The sequence below is a fragment of the Podarcis gaigeae genome (assembly GCF_964106915.1).
Source record: "Podarcis gaigeae genome assembly, chromosome: 10".
In the NCBI taxonomy this organism is placed as follows: Eukaryota; Metazoa; Chordata; class Lepidosauria; order Squamata; family Lacertidae; genus Podarcis; species Podarcis gaigeae.
The window spans coordinates 27,525,723-27,542,585 of NC_139686.1; the positions used below are offsets into that span (position 1 = coordinate 27,525,723).

The 16,863-nt window shown below is 40.9% G+C and overlaps 1 protein-coding gene across 7 annotated transcripts in view; it reads right to left on the reverse strand.

The window, feature by feature from the left end:
- The window catches only part of MYH9 (myosin heavy chain 9), a 73,662-nt gene that overhangs the window by 25,390 nt on the left and 31,409 nt on the right, over positions 1–16,863 (reverse strand). For all 7 annotated transcript variants that reach the window (XM_083699798.1, XM_083699797.1, XM_083699801.1 and 4 more), the window contains 9 exons: positions 12,865–12,892; positions 12,330–12,423; positions 7,851–7,943; positions 7,022–7,085; positions 5,825–5,923; positions 4,921–5,064; positions 2,620–2,715; positions 809–927; positions 367–519 (listed from right to left, as the gene is read on the reverse strand). In XM_083699798.1, coding sequence (XP_083555924.1) covers positions 367–519; positions 809–927; positions 2,620–2,715; positions 4,921–5,064; positions 5,825–5,923; positions 7,022–7,085; positions 7,851–7,943; positions 12,330–12,423; positions 12,865–12,892 — 890 coding nt within the window. The remainder of the gene's footprint in view (positions 1–366; positions 520–808; positions 928–2,619; positions 2,716–4,920; positions 5,065–5,824; positions 5,924–7,021; positions 7,086–7,850; positions 7,944–12,329; positions 12,424–12,864; positions 12,893–16,863) is intronic.

Genomic DNA, 16,863 nt, shown 5'->3' on the forward strand with positions numbered 1-16,863 from the left:
TGGATCTTGGTCCAGTCCATGGAAGGAGACCTTCCATTTGTGGAAGCCTAGTTAAGATCCAAGCCACAATCTTTCAGAAAAGGAGCTTACACTGGACTTTAAGAATGTCTCTAGCGTCTCTTCAAAAGAATTCTATTTTGTTCCTACTTGCTGCCTGGGGTCACTGAAAAATTATGTGATATGAGTACACTATGGTCCAGTACATCCAAGGTGGGCTCCCTTGCATTCCTTCCTGGTTGAGCCCTGGGATGAAACTGGAAGGACCACAGTTCAAGTGGAGGTTCTTAGTTGACATCCCTCCTTGAGCAACACTAACATCCAAACACAGTATGTTGGAATTTAAAAGTGCGGCTGCCCTTTACTTACCTCAAAGATTTCAAAGCCAGCAATGTCAAGGATTCCTATGAAAGATGCTCCTTGTCTCTTTGTCTTATCCAGTGCCTTGTTGATACGCATCACCAGCCAACGAAACATGCGCTCATAAGTGGCTTTAGCCAGAGCCTCAATGGCAAAGTCAGCCTTAAAAAAGGGGGTAAAAGTCACATGTACAACCCAAACCAGATGGCAAAAAAACACTATCACAATTGTTAAATTTAAGGTTGCAGTGCCTGAATCATTAGGAGCCCCATCAATTGTCAGAAAGTTAAATCTTTCATAAATACTCGCCTCTACAAAACAACATGCAAGCATCAGCCAATGCTACAGGGCTGGTACTACCATATAAAAGCCTGAAGCAAGAAGAGAGGCAACTCAGTTCAAGAGAAATTCCCTCTTTACTGTCTTTGTTGCAAACCTGTACAAAACATACCTGCTCTTTAGTTTGAGCCTTTTGGACGTAGTCTCGTCCCACTTTGATGCGAGGGGTGAGAATTCCTCTGCTGAAGTCTGTCACATTGATACCCAGAAGGTGGGAAACTTTCTGAGCAGCTACAAGAGAGAAAGAGCAAAAGCTAAGTTTTAGTATTTGTTTCTTCCATTTTACTGTGAAAATGAGTATTTTTAAGTACACTCTTCTGCAGTGTGTGTCACATAAGGGAACCTAACAACTGTTCAAACACAGGGAAGGCCGAAACTGTTGCTTCTTTGTGTGCCACAGATAGAGATACAGAGGGTTGATTACTGTTTTGTTTATGCCACTCATTTGTTAGAGAGACTCTAGGTTTAGTGCATGATCTGAAGGCAAAGTATGTAGCAGCTTGCTGAAACCAGGCAGGAAAAAGTCTGGTCACTGTCTGAATGAGAGATGCCTACCTCCTAACCCTATGCACCTAGGAGTTCCACATTGAAAGAACAGTGAGATTTACATGCGATCATAAAATAGTTATGGGTTTTCTAGGAAAGGATGGCAACAATCCTTGTCTGTTTTTGATTGACAGACTTGCACTACCAAATAAATATCTCAGTTACAAGCCTGATTACCAAGGCGTAAATCAGTTTAAGCACTAAATTCAGAGTTACTAAGAAAGATGTGCTGATTTCTGAAGGTTTTTCAACAGCTTACACTTGGCTTCTTACAATTTCTTGCAGACTTGTGTACCTGCTGGTGGCTCCACTAATTCCATGAGCATTTATGCATGAAAGACACCCTGATTCAGTTGTCAAAGAACACAGCTACATTTCCCTCACCATTTAAGGCACTTGAATTTTAGATGGTATCAAGTCTGGCTTACTGAGTCAAAGTTTTACTGCCCCTCTGGCTTGGCATCAAATTTCTAACATTTGGTGTTCAAATGCCAGAAACCATGATCACAGCAATTTCAAAACGCACAAGCATCTGTCTCAGTCAGGAGTTTCACATTTGATATTAGAGGGCAACTGTGACATTTAAACTAATTTGTTTCAGCCGTGAATTGGAAGCAGGTTCCATCACAACCCCACTCAAGTCCTAAATGCATGCCACCTCCCATTACACAACTGGAACTCAGTTTCTGGCTGTTCCCTCATTCACCTTCTGCCTGGCACAAGAAAGTCTGTAATGCATACTTGTTCTAAAATATAGATGAGGAGAGATATTCACTCCTATAGATCAAGAATCACTATCTAGTTTTGATGATCAACTTCCTGCAAGTGACCCAACCCCAAACCAGTCAAGTTTGTGTCACTGTAGTTAATCCCAATCATACACAGTTGCTTGCTATCTATTAATTTTGTTGCCCATGTTCGGCTTTCCTCACCTTCTCGATGCCTTGTCTACTCTCTTCCTCCTATGTCCTCCATTTCTCTTCTGCATCTTTCCTTTCAGCTACCACCAACTGGCGCTGCTCCCTCACTCTTTCCCTACATTCTACACCCCTTCCTTCACTTGTCCTGCGTTCTATAATGTAATAGCAACAGGCATTACATGTGCCTATTCACGGGTGGTTGCAATTACACAGTGGATGACCCAATATTTACATGTAGATAATATGTTTGCCACCAGGAGGCAACAGCAGTTACCGAGGATATCCAGTTTACATCAAAAAGCCATCAAGGATATTGCTGTGCTGCACACACTCACTAGAGTTCACTACAGTACATATTTCCACTCTCGTCTGACTTCATATGTGATGCCAACATTTTAAGAAGTGGGCTCTTCCACAAAGCAGCACCGACTTCCAGCCCATGGAGGAATTTATTTACCTGTATTGTCTGGCATGGAGGCTTGGTCTGTATTGCGCTCCTTCTTGAAGACAATATTGCCAAGCTGAAGAACACCCGATATCACCTTCAGCAGACCTAAAGAAAACACCCAAAAGTTACTACATGTCACTCCACCTTTATTTTTTTTTATCTCAATATTTCTTGGTACTTCTACAAACCTTGGAGTTGTCTAAGTCTTCCCAAACCTCCCTCTAGTACCTTTTTGGTTACACATTGTATTCATGTTAGATTTATATTCTGACCGTACAGCTTACAAAACAATTACATGTGTGCCTGATCAGAAATATAAGAAACAGTAATTCCTGAAAAAGGCAAGATGGCTCAAAGGACATTATTATCATCCAGCTCATGCGCCCCAAAAGTCAAGGAAATTTGTTTTTTTAAAAAAATAATAATCTTACAACCTGTGACATTTCAGAAAATGTAGCATATTCTGCTACCAAATACCGAAAGGCATCATTATTTGGTAGCAGAATATGTAATACAAAGAGACTGACTAACCGGTTTTTTATGAAAGAGGAGAGTGGATGTTACTATAATTGCATTTATTAATCTTTTTTCACAAGTGACCCGAAGCAGCTTACAAAATGATACATTTGGGTCCACTCATAAAAGGTCCAGGAGGAGCACTGATATGGTATATGCAATGACGTCTAACCTTTTAATCTTCCATGCTTCTAAAGAACAAAGTGGTAGTGCTAACACTTTGTGGCAATGCCAGCACTGAAGCAGGCAGACTCCAGAGTCACCTACAATTAAGTTACCCCAAAACATTGAGTCCAATGCTGTATTGACAGATGCAGACAGTCATTAGGCCCTGTCTCCTGTGATGCCGCATCTGCAGTCAGGTATGTCTTACAGGCAGGGACCTTGGTGCACTAAGGATTCTGACACTCAGGATACAGTACTATGTTACAGGAGCTGCAAGTTTACTATGAACCATGCTGCTGTCTCTAATCAATGAGGGCTACTTACTTGCCTGTTTTCATGAGTTAAGAGCCTATGGGAGGATCACAGACTTTGCCCCACACAACACAATGGGGAGAGTATCATGATTAAATATTAGCTGTGGAAAAAATGGGCCTGCAGATACTCTACTCTTTCAAAGTCAAGTATCTCATTTTAGGTTTCAGTACCCCTGCGGGGTTCGTCTATTTCTGGGTAAACATCCCAAGCTCCAAACTTCCAAGCTAAGGCAACCTATATATGTCATTCCAAAAACACTGTACTACTGTATGTTTGCTCCATCAGATGGACCAACTTCTCCAGCCAAAAAGTTACTTTTTATTCAATTTAAACAAATATGTTTTAAAGAGGTTTAAAGCTTTGAGCCTAAAATCAGGCTTTCAAACCACCTGCCTTCCAGATGTGGGATCTTCACATGCTTAATACTGTATAGTATTTAATGCATTCAGCAGCTGAAACAGGGAAGGAGGAGCATTTTTTCATCACTCAGTTATGTTGAATGGTTTATTTAAAAATTAAGGTTCATTATTGTTCCACAAGATGTGTATCTCTTTAAAGGCCAGAGTAAATATCATGACCTAGTTTTACAGCTGTGAAACAGTATAGCAGGTGCTGTTAAGTTGTGTTAATTAAGCTGTGTCAGCAATTGGGTGTAGTATATAAAGAGCAGTGTGAACCTCTCTCAGTACCCTGGTGAATGGGTCTATGGATGGGTCATACTTATAGAATGAATGTAAAAGGAGTTTTTGTCTTTGTAATTAAAGCCAAACATACATATATATATATATATATATATATATATATATATATATATATATATATAATTTCCTGAATCTGTGGTCTCCCCAGCACACTTTCTGCAGTGCAATTAATCTGCTAAATACACAACAAATTACACATCTAAAAACCTTTAGACTGGATGTTCATCCACAACACAAAGCAGTAGGAGCAGCTGTTTTAACCAAGCTTGAAAAAAAGGTGGAAAGAAAGCTGGGCAGCTTGAAATGTAGGCTGGCAAGCTACTTGCTCGTGTGTGTGTGTGTGTGTGTGTGTGTGTGTGTGAGAGTGAGAGAGAGAGAGAGAGAGAGAGAGAGAGAGATTGTCCTTTTGAAACCTCTCTTTGCAGAAAGAGGGTACTTGCCAAAATTAACCTGAATGCAGGGAAAGGCCACTATCTAACATCCCCAGATAGGCACATGCAGATCACTAATTTAACAACTCAAAGTATCCAGGTGCTTGGGGATTTCACTGTTATTTAGCAATCTTCACCACAACCTGCTTGCACATCTAAAGCCTTTTTTAGAAGCTTCATACCAATCTGCTCTTCATCTGGAATGCCCATGATCCTCATTGCCTCCATCGTCTCTTGAAACATGTCCTTGTCCTGCTGACCCGGGATTGTAACGTGCCCATTAGAAAGGAAGCGGTATTTGTTGTAGGGTTCCAACAGCAAGTCATCTAAAGAGGCAATAAAGTTTAAACATTAGTGCATAACTTCAGGGTAAACATTCAAGGCAAGTAGCAAGGCTTATATGACAAGTCTGACAGCTCAAATATACAACTACTCGGTATTAAGGATGCCTTATTAGGCCTCCTATATTAAACCCTAGGCTAAGTATTCTTGCATTCCAGCAATTGCTAGATCTTCAACATTAAGCAGAAGCTCAATGTTGTTTCCATCTGAAAAGGTTACGTGAATCTTTTTTCATCCCTTATCTAGAGGTCTAAGCACTGCCCTGCCGATAGTTATGCAACAGTAGTAAACAGGTAAGAACTATCCCGCATCCACAAAAATGGTTAGTTGGGTTAACTTCAGTTAAATGGTGTCTAACTTCAATAACCCATTTGGTACAACACTTACGGAAAGCAGCAGAACCAGCTTACTTACAAAAACAGTGACTCCCTGTTGCCTATATTCTCACCCGTAAATCATGTGAAGGGCAATTACTTGCTGCAAGTTCAGTAAATTCTTTTGCAGTATTCTAAGAGTGCTGTTAACACTCCTACCTTGATGTTTCTCATGTCCTTAATTAACTCAGTACAGCCTTCAGATAAGGAAATGTTGACATTGGTTGAGACTGACAAAGCTAGATCAGTCTTGGGGAACAAAGACTATACAAGAGGAAAGGGTTAAAAAAAGACAGAATGCCTGTGCAAAGCACTTCTAAAGAGACTACTAGTAAACTAGGAGCCTATAATTTAAGCACCATGTACTCACTCTTCAGGTGTTCCCCTGCCCCGGTCAGCAAGTAATAGAAGATGTGGAATGTTCGTTCTTCTTTGGCCTGACGTATTGCTCTAGATTTCTCCAACAGATCTTTGGTAAGTTAAGGGAGAACAAACAACTACCCACGTCTACATAAATTCTATGTATACGGATTCTCAGGTAGCTTGGCATCTTTCTCAGACCCAAACTGGGCAAGTTGTTTTTGCAAAAAACCTCTAACATTCAGGAATTAAGCCTCTATACTTTGAATGCTCGACTTCTGTTCATATTATGCTCTCTTTCTATCACCATACTACTATTAAAGAAAAAGATACATACAGTGGTGCCTCGCAAGACGAAATTAATCCGTTCCGTGAGGCTCTTCGTATAGCGGTTTTTTCATCTTGTGAAGCAAGCCCATTGACAGCTTAGCGGATTAGCGCTATTAGCGGTTTAGCGGCTTTTAGCGATCAGCTGTTAAGCGGCTTATCAGCGGATCAGCTGATAAGCGTCTTAGCGTCTTAGGAAAAGGGGGGGAAGGGGAAAAAACCCGCAGGAACTCACAAGACATTTTCGTCTTGCGAAGCAAGCCCATAGGGAAATTCGTTTTGCGAAGCGCCTCCAAAACGGAAAACCCTTTCGTCTAGCGGGTTTTCCGTCTTGCGAGGCGTTCGGCTTGCGGGGCACCACTGTAAAAGATTTTTCAAAAACAGAGTAACCCAGTCTGCATGAACTTTAAGTGTGCAGGAGTTTGGCAGAACTGAATAAAGGGCTTTTGGGGGGAGGATGTAAAGAGTTGTTATTTCGGACTCAATGAGGTATGTTTACAAGGCAGCTCATGTATTACAGTGCTCTGGCAGATTGAGGCTTCTGCCCTAGCGTGGCTCTCAGCAGCTGAGCCCATAGTGCATTTGAGTTAACACAAATGTTCACAAATGGTGTATTATGTTGAACTGGATCACAAGTACTTCAGGAAGAGATCTTATTTTAAATGTAGCTAGAAGATCACTTCTCATGCGCACTTCAGTCGAAGGTTGCCAAGCTCTTCTGAAAATATTACCGTCTTCATAAAAAGCAAGTTGCTTCTTCAAAGTACAACTTCAAAACACTATCCGCCCACACCTTTTCTTAAGCCAAGATGCCTGTGTGCTCTCCTCCTCCCCCCCACTTTAGTTGTTATTTGGATTTCCCTATCTGTGGGAAGGATACAGGTCTCAATATTGGCTCCTACAATGTAGCCATTTACATCAAAGTTGATTCTGATGAACTTTCCCTGAAAGAAGAAAGAAAACAAGAACTCTTAGCCGACTACACATATTGTAAATGTGGGATATACAGCTGCTATTCTAGATTTCGATATAAAACTCAGGCTCATTCTACAGAACAGCCAAGGAACTTGATAATGGGATACTCTTACAAGCATTAAGTGATTCATAAATTAGATGGATCTCAGTAGAGGACCAGGACCTAGGACATCTGACGCCTCAGATGCCACTTGTAGTGAAGGCAGGGAAAATATAATTTTAAATAGGCCACTTTGGCTTCTATTCATTTCCAGGTGCTATATGGCACAGAGTATTCAATATCTAATACCACACCATTATAGCTTCAGTTTCCTTTTAAAATAAATGTTTCAAATCATTCTTAAAAAGGATATTGTACACAGTAAATAGATAAGTATATTTGATTTTTTGTTTATGACTACTTCATTATGTTTATGTAGTTATGCAATTTTTTTATATATGTTGTAAGCTGCCTTGAACTTGGTTTTAACTTTGGAATGGCAGCATACAAATAAAATGTTTGCTATTGCTAACTATATCAGAGGCAATCAAGGTTTAGGATGGCTCACGCATATAGTATTAATACAAGTTTCTGGATAATCTGCTTGCCCCAAATACCCTTCAAATGCAGACAAGGTGAAGTTTGTATCCAGAACTACATCCAAGGCCAAACAGCTAAAACCACATTCAACTATATCCTTCCCCTGCCCCCCAAACTTCAAATGCATAATTCAAGTAAGGAGGCAGATACTCACAAATCTTGAAGAGTTGTCATTCTTAACTGTTTTGGCATTTCCAAAGGCCTCCAAGATGGGGTTGGCCTGCAGTAGCTGCCTCTCAAGCTCCCCCTGGAGTCAGGAAATCAGACATGAAAATTACTTTCAACCCATTCATTTAGAAGGTGATATATTTTGTCAACTCCTGGCTCCAAACTCTTATTTCCATAAGTAGCACTGTGTAGATTGTTGGGAGATGTATGCCTTAAGGAATACACTTCCTTAAGGGTAAAGTAATCGCATCAAAAGAAAAATCTCTCCATCCAGTAAACTCAGAGAAACAAAACCTGCTGCCTTCAAGGTTTATATCATGGGTAGGCAAACTAAGGCTCGGGGAGCCGGATCCGGCCCAATCGCCTTCTAAATCCTGCCCGCAGATGGTCTGGGAATCAGCATGTTTTTACATGAGTAGAATGTGTGCTTTTATTTAAAATGCATCTCTGGGTTATTTGTGGGGCATAGGAATTCATTCTTGCTTTGTTTTTCAAAATATAGTCCGGCCCCCCACAAGGTCTGAGGGACAGTGCACCGGCCCCCTGCTGAAAAAGTTTGCTGACCCCTGGTTTATATGAATACATAGCTGCTGAAAAACTGTTCCATTTTTGCTGACCTAAGATCACACTGCATCAACTTGTCCTCCTATTCCAGCTTTCTATGTTTCTAAACTTGCTTTCCACTGGACTTTAGTACCTCCCAGAGCTCAGATACACAACTCTTCGGTTTCCATATAGCACCAAATCTGCTGCTGGTGCTACAACAGTTGCAGTGTAAACTTGACAGTTTTGCTCACTCAGCTGAATGCAGGGCTAAGAAAGGGGCCTTTACTCAACTGTTGCTTTGTGTTTCCTGTAAGTGATCCAACTTCACATACATTTAGAAGAGCTCTGAACTCTGCTGTCCGTTGTGCAGCTTGGTACCACAACAACAACAGCAGCAACAACATTTATTCATGGTGACAGTAGGCTGTTGGGCCATGGGAATAGATTCTGGCTAAGACAGCTGCTATCCATCACAGACCACCCCATCAGCTGTGCAGAAGGAAGCAAAGCCTCAGATGAGTGCCGAAAAGTTTCTTTTGCCAGCAATGTAGAATTTCCTCTATTGTCACATATGTATGTGTGCTAGGAAGGCCTCTGCCCCCCCCCCCCCCGGCAATTCTCCCGTTTGATCCTGCAGTGGAGTCCTAATCCTTTGTTTGTTACTGCAATCTGTTGCTATGGAAATGAGTGATGTCACAAACCGAAACACTACAACTTCAGCGCAGGGTCAAGATCTGAAGAAAAGCTATGTTTAGAGGAAGCAGAAGCAGCTTAAATATTCCAATGCAGGACTCCAGGGCTAAAAATGTAGCTATAAGGAGCAATGGTTGCTTTGAGTGTTTTTCTGCAGTCAACAGTAATTCATTGCACCTTTTTCACTAGAAAAATGGGGGGGGGGGAGAGAGAATTAAGAAGAGACACAAATGGGTTGGAGCCAGCCACAGAAGGAAGGGGGAGGCTGTTTTAGAGACTCAAAGAAGCACAAGCTATTGTAGCTGCCCATATAAACTTAACCAGTGAAGAATTTAGAGAAGGAATTGGCTACCTAGATGACAGTAAGATTAGGGAAACCTAGAGCTTCCAAATGAATTTGAAACAAGACGTTGCAATGCATACTCATCCCAAAATAGGAGTGCTGTTTCTTTTTTCCCAACTATGACTTATGGGCATGCTCAGTCCTCAATGGGTTGTTTGGGGGATTGTCCTCATAGGGCTGCAGGCGTTGCTTAAGACTTCTTCAAATATGAGACTCCCTCAATCCAATATCTTGTTTCTCAGCAGTCCCATTTTAGCTTAATTTCTGCCAGCACTCACCACCGACAATTCTTAGTAGAGGGAATGACTGCATATTGTGATCAAGTAATATACAATATCCTTTTTTTTGAAATCTCTGATTCATGAGTTAGGGTCTGTTCAGATACCATTTCTCACCAAGAAGAGATCAGGAACATGACTTAAGATGTCATTGTAGAGTACCACAGAACCAAGGAAATCCCATACCCTATGCAATTTCTTCATTTGATCACACAACAGTGAGGGGCACATGAGCCCAAAGCCTGTTCCTGGACACAATCCCAGGAGTGAAATAATGTCCTAACAGGTCCTCAATATGGGTTGCTAATATTTATTTTTCTTCAGCTGCAGCCTAAACTTTTTCATTCTTTTTTGTGTGTCGCATAGCCAATTTAATAATGCATGTCACTACAGCCACATATTCTGTTCCATTTGGCCACAGTGTGGCCGTGAGCCTTTCATCATTTCAGAAAAACTTGCATAAAGAGTATCTTCACAATTTTCCCACACAGCAGCTCCAAATACTTCCTCCAGGAAAGAATCCAGGAACAGTATCACCCTTGGGAGTCTTAAGATATTTGATGTCTGGTCCGGAAAAGGCTTTAAAAGATTTCCACCCCTCTACTCATGACTAAAGCCAGCTGAAGCAGATCTCAGAAGGGATTCAGAATGAGAAGAGACAGTTTGAACTAATTGTCCCACCTTGGAACTAACCAGCCCCTCTGCTGAAACAGCAGATCATGCCAACCTCCTCCTCCAGCAATGCTGCTGCTGCTGAGAAACTTTAGAAAATACCAAATGCTGTGGACAGCTTTGCTTGAAAGCACTGGCGGTGCTAAGAATTTCAGCTGCCCAAGTTGTGGTTTTAAAACTCTGCAATCTAAAGCCTATTAATACATAAAGCCGGGTGCATGTCATATCCAGCCATCCTTTAACATAACTTTCCTGATCAACAGGCCTGTCTCCTGACCCTGGAAACTATCACAAATATTGATTCTAAGCATGTCTGGGGGGGGAATCAAAACTCTCCTAAATAAGCCATTAATAATTGTTAATTCCTACTCAAAAGCATGGGTGGAAAGATTGATTGTGATAGTTAGATTTAAACATCAACACACAACATAAAAAAGTTCTATGTCCGCTTCAGGCTTCTAAAAGCAATACAGTACTTTGACTAATCTTTAAAAAACCCCCAGAAGGACTTCAAGTTAAAGCTGGGGGAAGGGCTCCAAAATTGTTACACTGGGGGCTGATTGATTGCCATCTTATATCCTAGGTTTTGACAGCACTGGGACAGAATATACATGCTTTCAGATCCCTAAATTCTAACACAGAAATGTTTTTTGTGCCTGTTCTAAGTATTCTCACTGACAGTCTATTGGAGCAGCTGTCATCTCTCAAAAGGTTTGGCATACAGAAGACTATATCTTGGTTTGCTTCCAAAAGCCACTCATTAGAATGTGCGCACACGCACACACACCATGCAGAGATATTTTGAGAGCTAACCCTATGGACACACAGCATGCCAGTACATTAAAGAATCAAGACCCAAGATTTTATGTAGCAACAGGGAATACACTTGGCATCTGGGTTTCATTATAATGTTTACAAGATAACTAGCATTTCCTCATGTGTTTAACTCGGGTAAAGAGCTCTGAGCTGGAACATCCAGCCTGTGCCGGGGCAGTTTCTTCATGACCTTTCCCAGCATCCTGCACCACAGCAAGTACGCCGAATGGGTTGAGGAGAGTGGAGAAAGTCAGCTGCTCTGTCTAGCCCGAATACCATGGATACCAGATACCCTCTTTGGAACAGCACAGAGTATCTGTGTCACTGCGCAGAATGCCTCTTGGTGCACATGGGAAATTCTATTCAGACAGACCTAAAGTGAGAATTACTAATAGGTTTTGACTATACGTGAGAAAGTGTCATGAGGTAAACTGTAGTCTCCCATTCGGGACGTCACGGGAGGAAGAAAGCTGTGTGATTCAAACTGTGAACTGATAGTGGCAAAAGGTGACATTGGTGGGAGTGAAAAGCTGCTATAAGTCACACAGTAGAGCAACACACACATTCCTGGTGCAGATCGTGCAGTAAACGTGCAGCTCACCTATGAAGTCCCAACTGATGAGTTCGGACATAATCCATCAAGAGAAGGGAGGAAAAATAAATGAGACAATATTTCATAGATACCCTCCTTAGCACAAAAGACACACGCTGTCAGAGTGTTTTTGGTTATTACCTATAATAGTAAAGAAGGCTCTAGTGATGGAACACTTTCTTCATTGCAAATGAAAGGGGGGCAGCCACAACTCCAGGAGAAGAGGTGGTCAAGTAGTTTTAAATTGACGCTACAATAAGGAGGCAGATGGTACCTCCCTGCCAGCAGGTGAATGCCCTGCCACATACAGCGGCCATTTAGACACAATTCATCATCTATTGCCACTTCACTGAAGTCAGTGAACACAAGTCAGGAGCACAATATTAGCCAGTCTCACATAAAATTCGGGACCATTCACATTGCTACAAAGCATCAATCAGTACTAAATTATCTCCCATAAAGAGGTCAGCTTGTGTTTGCAATTGAAATAGCAGAGCAAATTCCTATTAGAATACAGAAACTTACTTGATCCTTCTTGCTCTTGTGTGATGAAGCAACATGAGCCAGATACTGAATGACCTTCTTGGTGTTTTCTGTCTTACCAGCTCCAGATTCACCTCTGCAAAAGACAAAGCATTATCAGGATATATTTGCAAACATTTACCTCTCTTTAAAAACTTTCTAAAATATTGTTTTCAGGAGCCTAGTCCACACATTTCCCTAAATGTCTTGCTAGCCTGTATATGGTGAACAAGGTTACCACAATACCTACCAGGTTGCTTTCTTAACTACCAGTTCTCCAAGCATTTACACTTGATATGCTTCCACTAGGGGGGCCTATAACATCTTCTCCTGGTCTTTATCTGCCCTTATCTTTTTCTAGTGAGACTTGGTAAACATGTGAAAAATTATGCACACACCTGCCTTTCAAAGTATTAGTTAGACCCAGAGAGATTAAAGTTTCACAGTAAAACCACTCCTGTGAGTCAACTACATTTTAAAAAGCTGCTTAAACTGCCAAGAACTATATCAGCAATGGTGAAATTATGCAAATACTTACGTGCAAAGAATGGCCTGATCCTCTCGATCTGAAATTACGAAGCAAACAAAAGACGATCAGATTCAGGCCAAGGTCACCTTTATTCCATCTCACTGCCTCTTAAGCAAAGTTGCATAGTCTCAGGCCTCTTGGCAAATCTCTTCAACATAGCCTGCACCTCTGTTGTTGTATTTTCTTGCACATACACCCCCAGCAGATTCAACAAAATGCAATGGAGGGGTGGGGTCTTAAAGGGTAGCTTCAATGCCTATTGACTGGGATATGACTGGGATTACTGATAAACAAATTAATAAATCCTGCCTATTTTCACAGCCACCATGTTACCTACAGAATTCCTGCTCTCGGTGTGGTATGCGCAGAAAAAAATTCCAAATAGTTGGGAGAACCATATCACTTGTTTTATACTCTCCTACATGTATAACTAAAATTCCTTTTTGTGTGAGGTAAGATTAGAAGGTGACATAACTTAACCAAGCGTGCAAGCCAGAGTTCTTTGCTGATACAGAGCCATATCCAATAGCATTTTTTTACCTGACTTTTTTACCACTGCTGCAGGAACCAAAGAAACTGAAGAGCTGGGATTCAGGATTAGTAATTCAGCTACTCATATAGTGCATTTTATATGGTGCTTAGCTACATACAGAGGGTGGTCTCCAACTAAGTCATATTCTGAGTAGACCCACAGAAATAAACTGACTTGGTACTGAAGTTTATTGATTTCAGTGTGTCTGCTCAGAGCATGACTTAGTCAGAGATCACCCAAATTAATTAATAACCAGTTAGATTACTCCACTAGCATACATGTGCCTTGCAAGGTAAGTGACAAGTTTTCGACTCTCTACCAGTTCATAAGAGCATACAGTTGAAGGATTCTCAACAGTTAATGGGCTCTGCATGACTGGGCATTGATTCATTTGCACATAGCCCCAGGAGGTGTATTCAGTAACACAGACAACTGGGTGGTTCTGTATCATGCAGGCAATTCCAGGAAGGCAGTTGTTTCTCTGAGTAATGATGACACTTTTTAAAAGAAGCTACAGGTGCTTAAAGTACACTGTCTCTGTATCCAAACACCAATTCATGCCTCATTACTATAGGGGGAAGCCAAATGGAGAACACCTGCAGTAGCCCTATGCATCTTGAGTCATAACCAGCCGTCCTTTTGCCTACAGTAGGAGCCATTCTACTTCCATTCCAGCCTGCAGGAAGAAACTTAACTCAGCAGCTGACCAATTAGCCTGAAATTCCTTGTGGGAAAAGAAGTACCTTCATCCCTATAGAATTTGATGCATTAGCAGGCAAACTAGTCAGAAAAATCCCCCAAGTGTGGCAGCAATTCCCCCTCCCCCTCTATTGTCAGCTGCAGGTTGGTTAGTCACCTCCTCCTTAAGCTTTAAAGAATGTACCTGCACAAGTACAGGCAAGTCACATGGCAAGTATGCAGACACTACCATAAAAGGAAATAGGTCCCTTTGGAGGGGGGGGGGCGAGGAGAAGGAGAGAATTTTCCCAGCCTAGTAGAGCAGTCATCACTGGGATAGCTGGAATTCTTCTGCCTGAGAAGTGAGAAGTGCTGCATGGTATCCTACTTCCTGTTGCTCAACTCTTAGAACAAACAGACTTCCCTCCCCAAAACAGTAAGCTAACGCACATACACAGAAAGAGCTGCACAATTGCACAATGATACAGCAGCTATGTTATGTTTTAGAATATTATATTTTCCGTTCAATCTGAGCTCTATTATGCTCATGAGATTATCCTACAGATTAAATGTGTTTGTATTGTCAGATAAATATTTTACATTATTTTATGTAAACTGCTTAGAAATTTTTCTTTCTTGATCATTATTATGTGATCTGTAAGTTTCGATAAATAAAATAAATACAACAGAGGCACCCATTTCAAAACTGACTGTCCAGCAGGATATTGGGCTGCTCCTTCTGGGGAGTGTGCAAGTGCTCAAATAGCCTAGATTTGTTTTGCTGGGGGAAGAGGGGTGAGAAAGGAAGAAGGAAAATAAATGTAACCAAATGCTCATTTATAAGATAATTAAAGAAGGAGTCTACATCTGCTTTACAGGCCCAGATATGTATCTTTTGACTATGCTGTACAAATTCTGTTCAATATTAATTATCAAGCCTGGTCTTTAACACTTACTGGAGCAATACAGATTTTAAAGAGGCAAAATTATTATTTATTCCAGAGAGATGGGCTGTTACAGCAACACACAAGTTTGTAGACTAACAGGATTATTGTGGTACAATTTCTCATTGACTAGAGTCCATCTTATGAGATGCATGGCTTGGAAGCATTTGATGCAAACTGCTTCATCATGCAAATTTAAATATAGTTTTATGTATCTGTGGAATCCTTGTAACTGGAAAAAAATAGAAGAGTTCTGTAGCAGAAGTGTCAAAATAATAGTAGTTATTACATGCTTCCCAAGTACATGCATTTGAGGTGTTCTAATTGCCCAAGAGGAGATTATATTTTGAACTCTGGGGAGGGTGGGGATAAGAAGAGAAAATGTTAACATGCTGCTTAGTGCTTCACAACTCAGTTACAGAATATCCTAGCAGGCCTTTATCACCCACTTCCTCTGCATGAGCAACTCCGAGTTGAGTCTGTTTAACTCCATAAAAGGAGAACATAGCACTCACACTATGGTGACATCATCTCTCCAGCCAAGAGGAAGCAGAGCTAAAAAGGCAAAAGGTTTGATCCCTGCTTATAGCTGATTCATTAACACAGGCAGTTTGACTATTGCTAAAGAGCAAAGCCTACCTCCTAACTACAGAAAAAGATAGTTTCCCCCATCTCTATGGTTTATCATCAGAAATATTTAGGCATCACAGCGAAGACCTGTAACTGCATTTAAGGCACTGTAATTAACAGTAGTAGTAGTACCCCACCCATCTGACTGGATGGATATAGAACATGAATTATCATACATCTCATCAGCTATCTTGCCTCCTTTGTTTTTACAGTGCTCTTTTTGTAACACATTTTCCATCTCAACACTGGAAAAAGCCTCAGGGGGTACTTCACATGTCTTTTAAAATTTTGGAAATGAGGCGGAGGGGTGGGGGAGGACTCCTAGCACACATTATTTCCTCCTTACCATCTCCTCCCCTGGATGATACAGTAGGGAAAAGAGCACCAAGAGGTTAAGAAGTTGGTCAATAATAATGTTTTGAGTAATACTCTGATTTGTCGGAACTAAAAGACTAATAAAAGGTTTTGGAGAAGTTTAGAATCCAAAAGTGGTTACAGAAACCTCGATTCAATTAAAATTCAACAGTTGGGCAATTAAGTTTTATTGGGACCAAATATGTCACAAAATCATGGGAACAAGCTTTTGAATTTTCTACAACACTTCAAGGGGCAGGTAGGAGAAAGATGCGAGAATTGGCTTGATGTTATAGTCAAAAGGTTAGCATCTAGATTCAAGACTTGATTCGCTTCATCTTTGCTAGGTACTAGGATATACTTAGGATTCTGGGACAAAACAATACTGGCTGACCCCCAATTTGGGAAACAAAGTCCAGTAGTTACCCCAACCTTTCTGCATCTTTAAGCAAACAATACAGGTTCTTTCACTTTTTAAATCTTACTCAACTCGTTGCATGAGATTTCAAGAGGAAATATTTTGAGTGCATGTACTTCTAGGATAAAATACGCAAACTTGCATCTGTTCTTGTCAGATGGACCTCACCATTAACAGATGAAATATCTTCTTCACACCTCCCACTATGTTAACTGGAGACAATTAGAACATGACCAAAGCAGAATTTTAAGAGGAACTAATTTCATTTCCCACTAAATGAATTTACAGCAAGAAGCAGTTTCACATCCAAAGAGAGTCACTTAAAAAACACTATCTCATTCCTTCCTGTCTGCATCATAAAAAAATTGCTCTTTTATATTCTGTGGGTTTAATTTGGTTGGGGAAAAACAGCTGTTAATCATGAGACACCAAGACGACTAAGAATGTTAGAA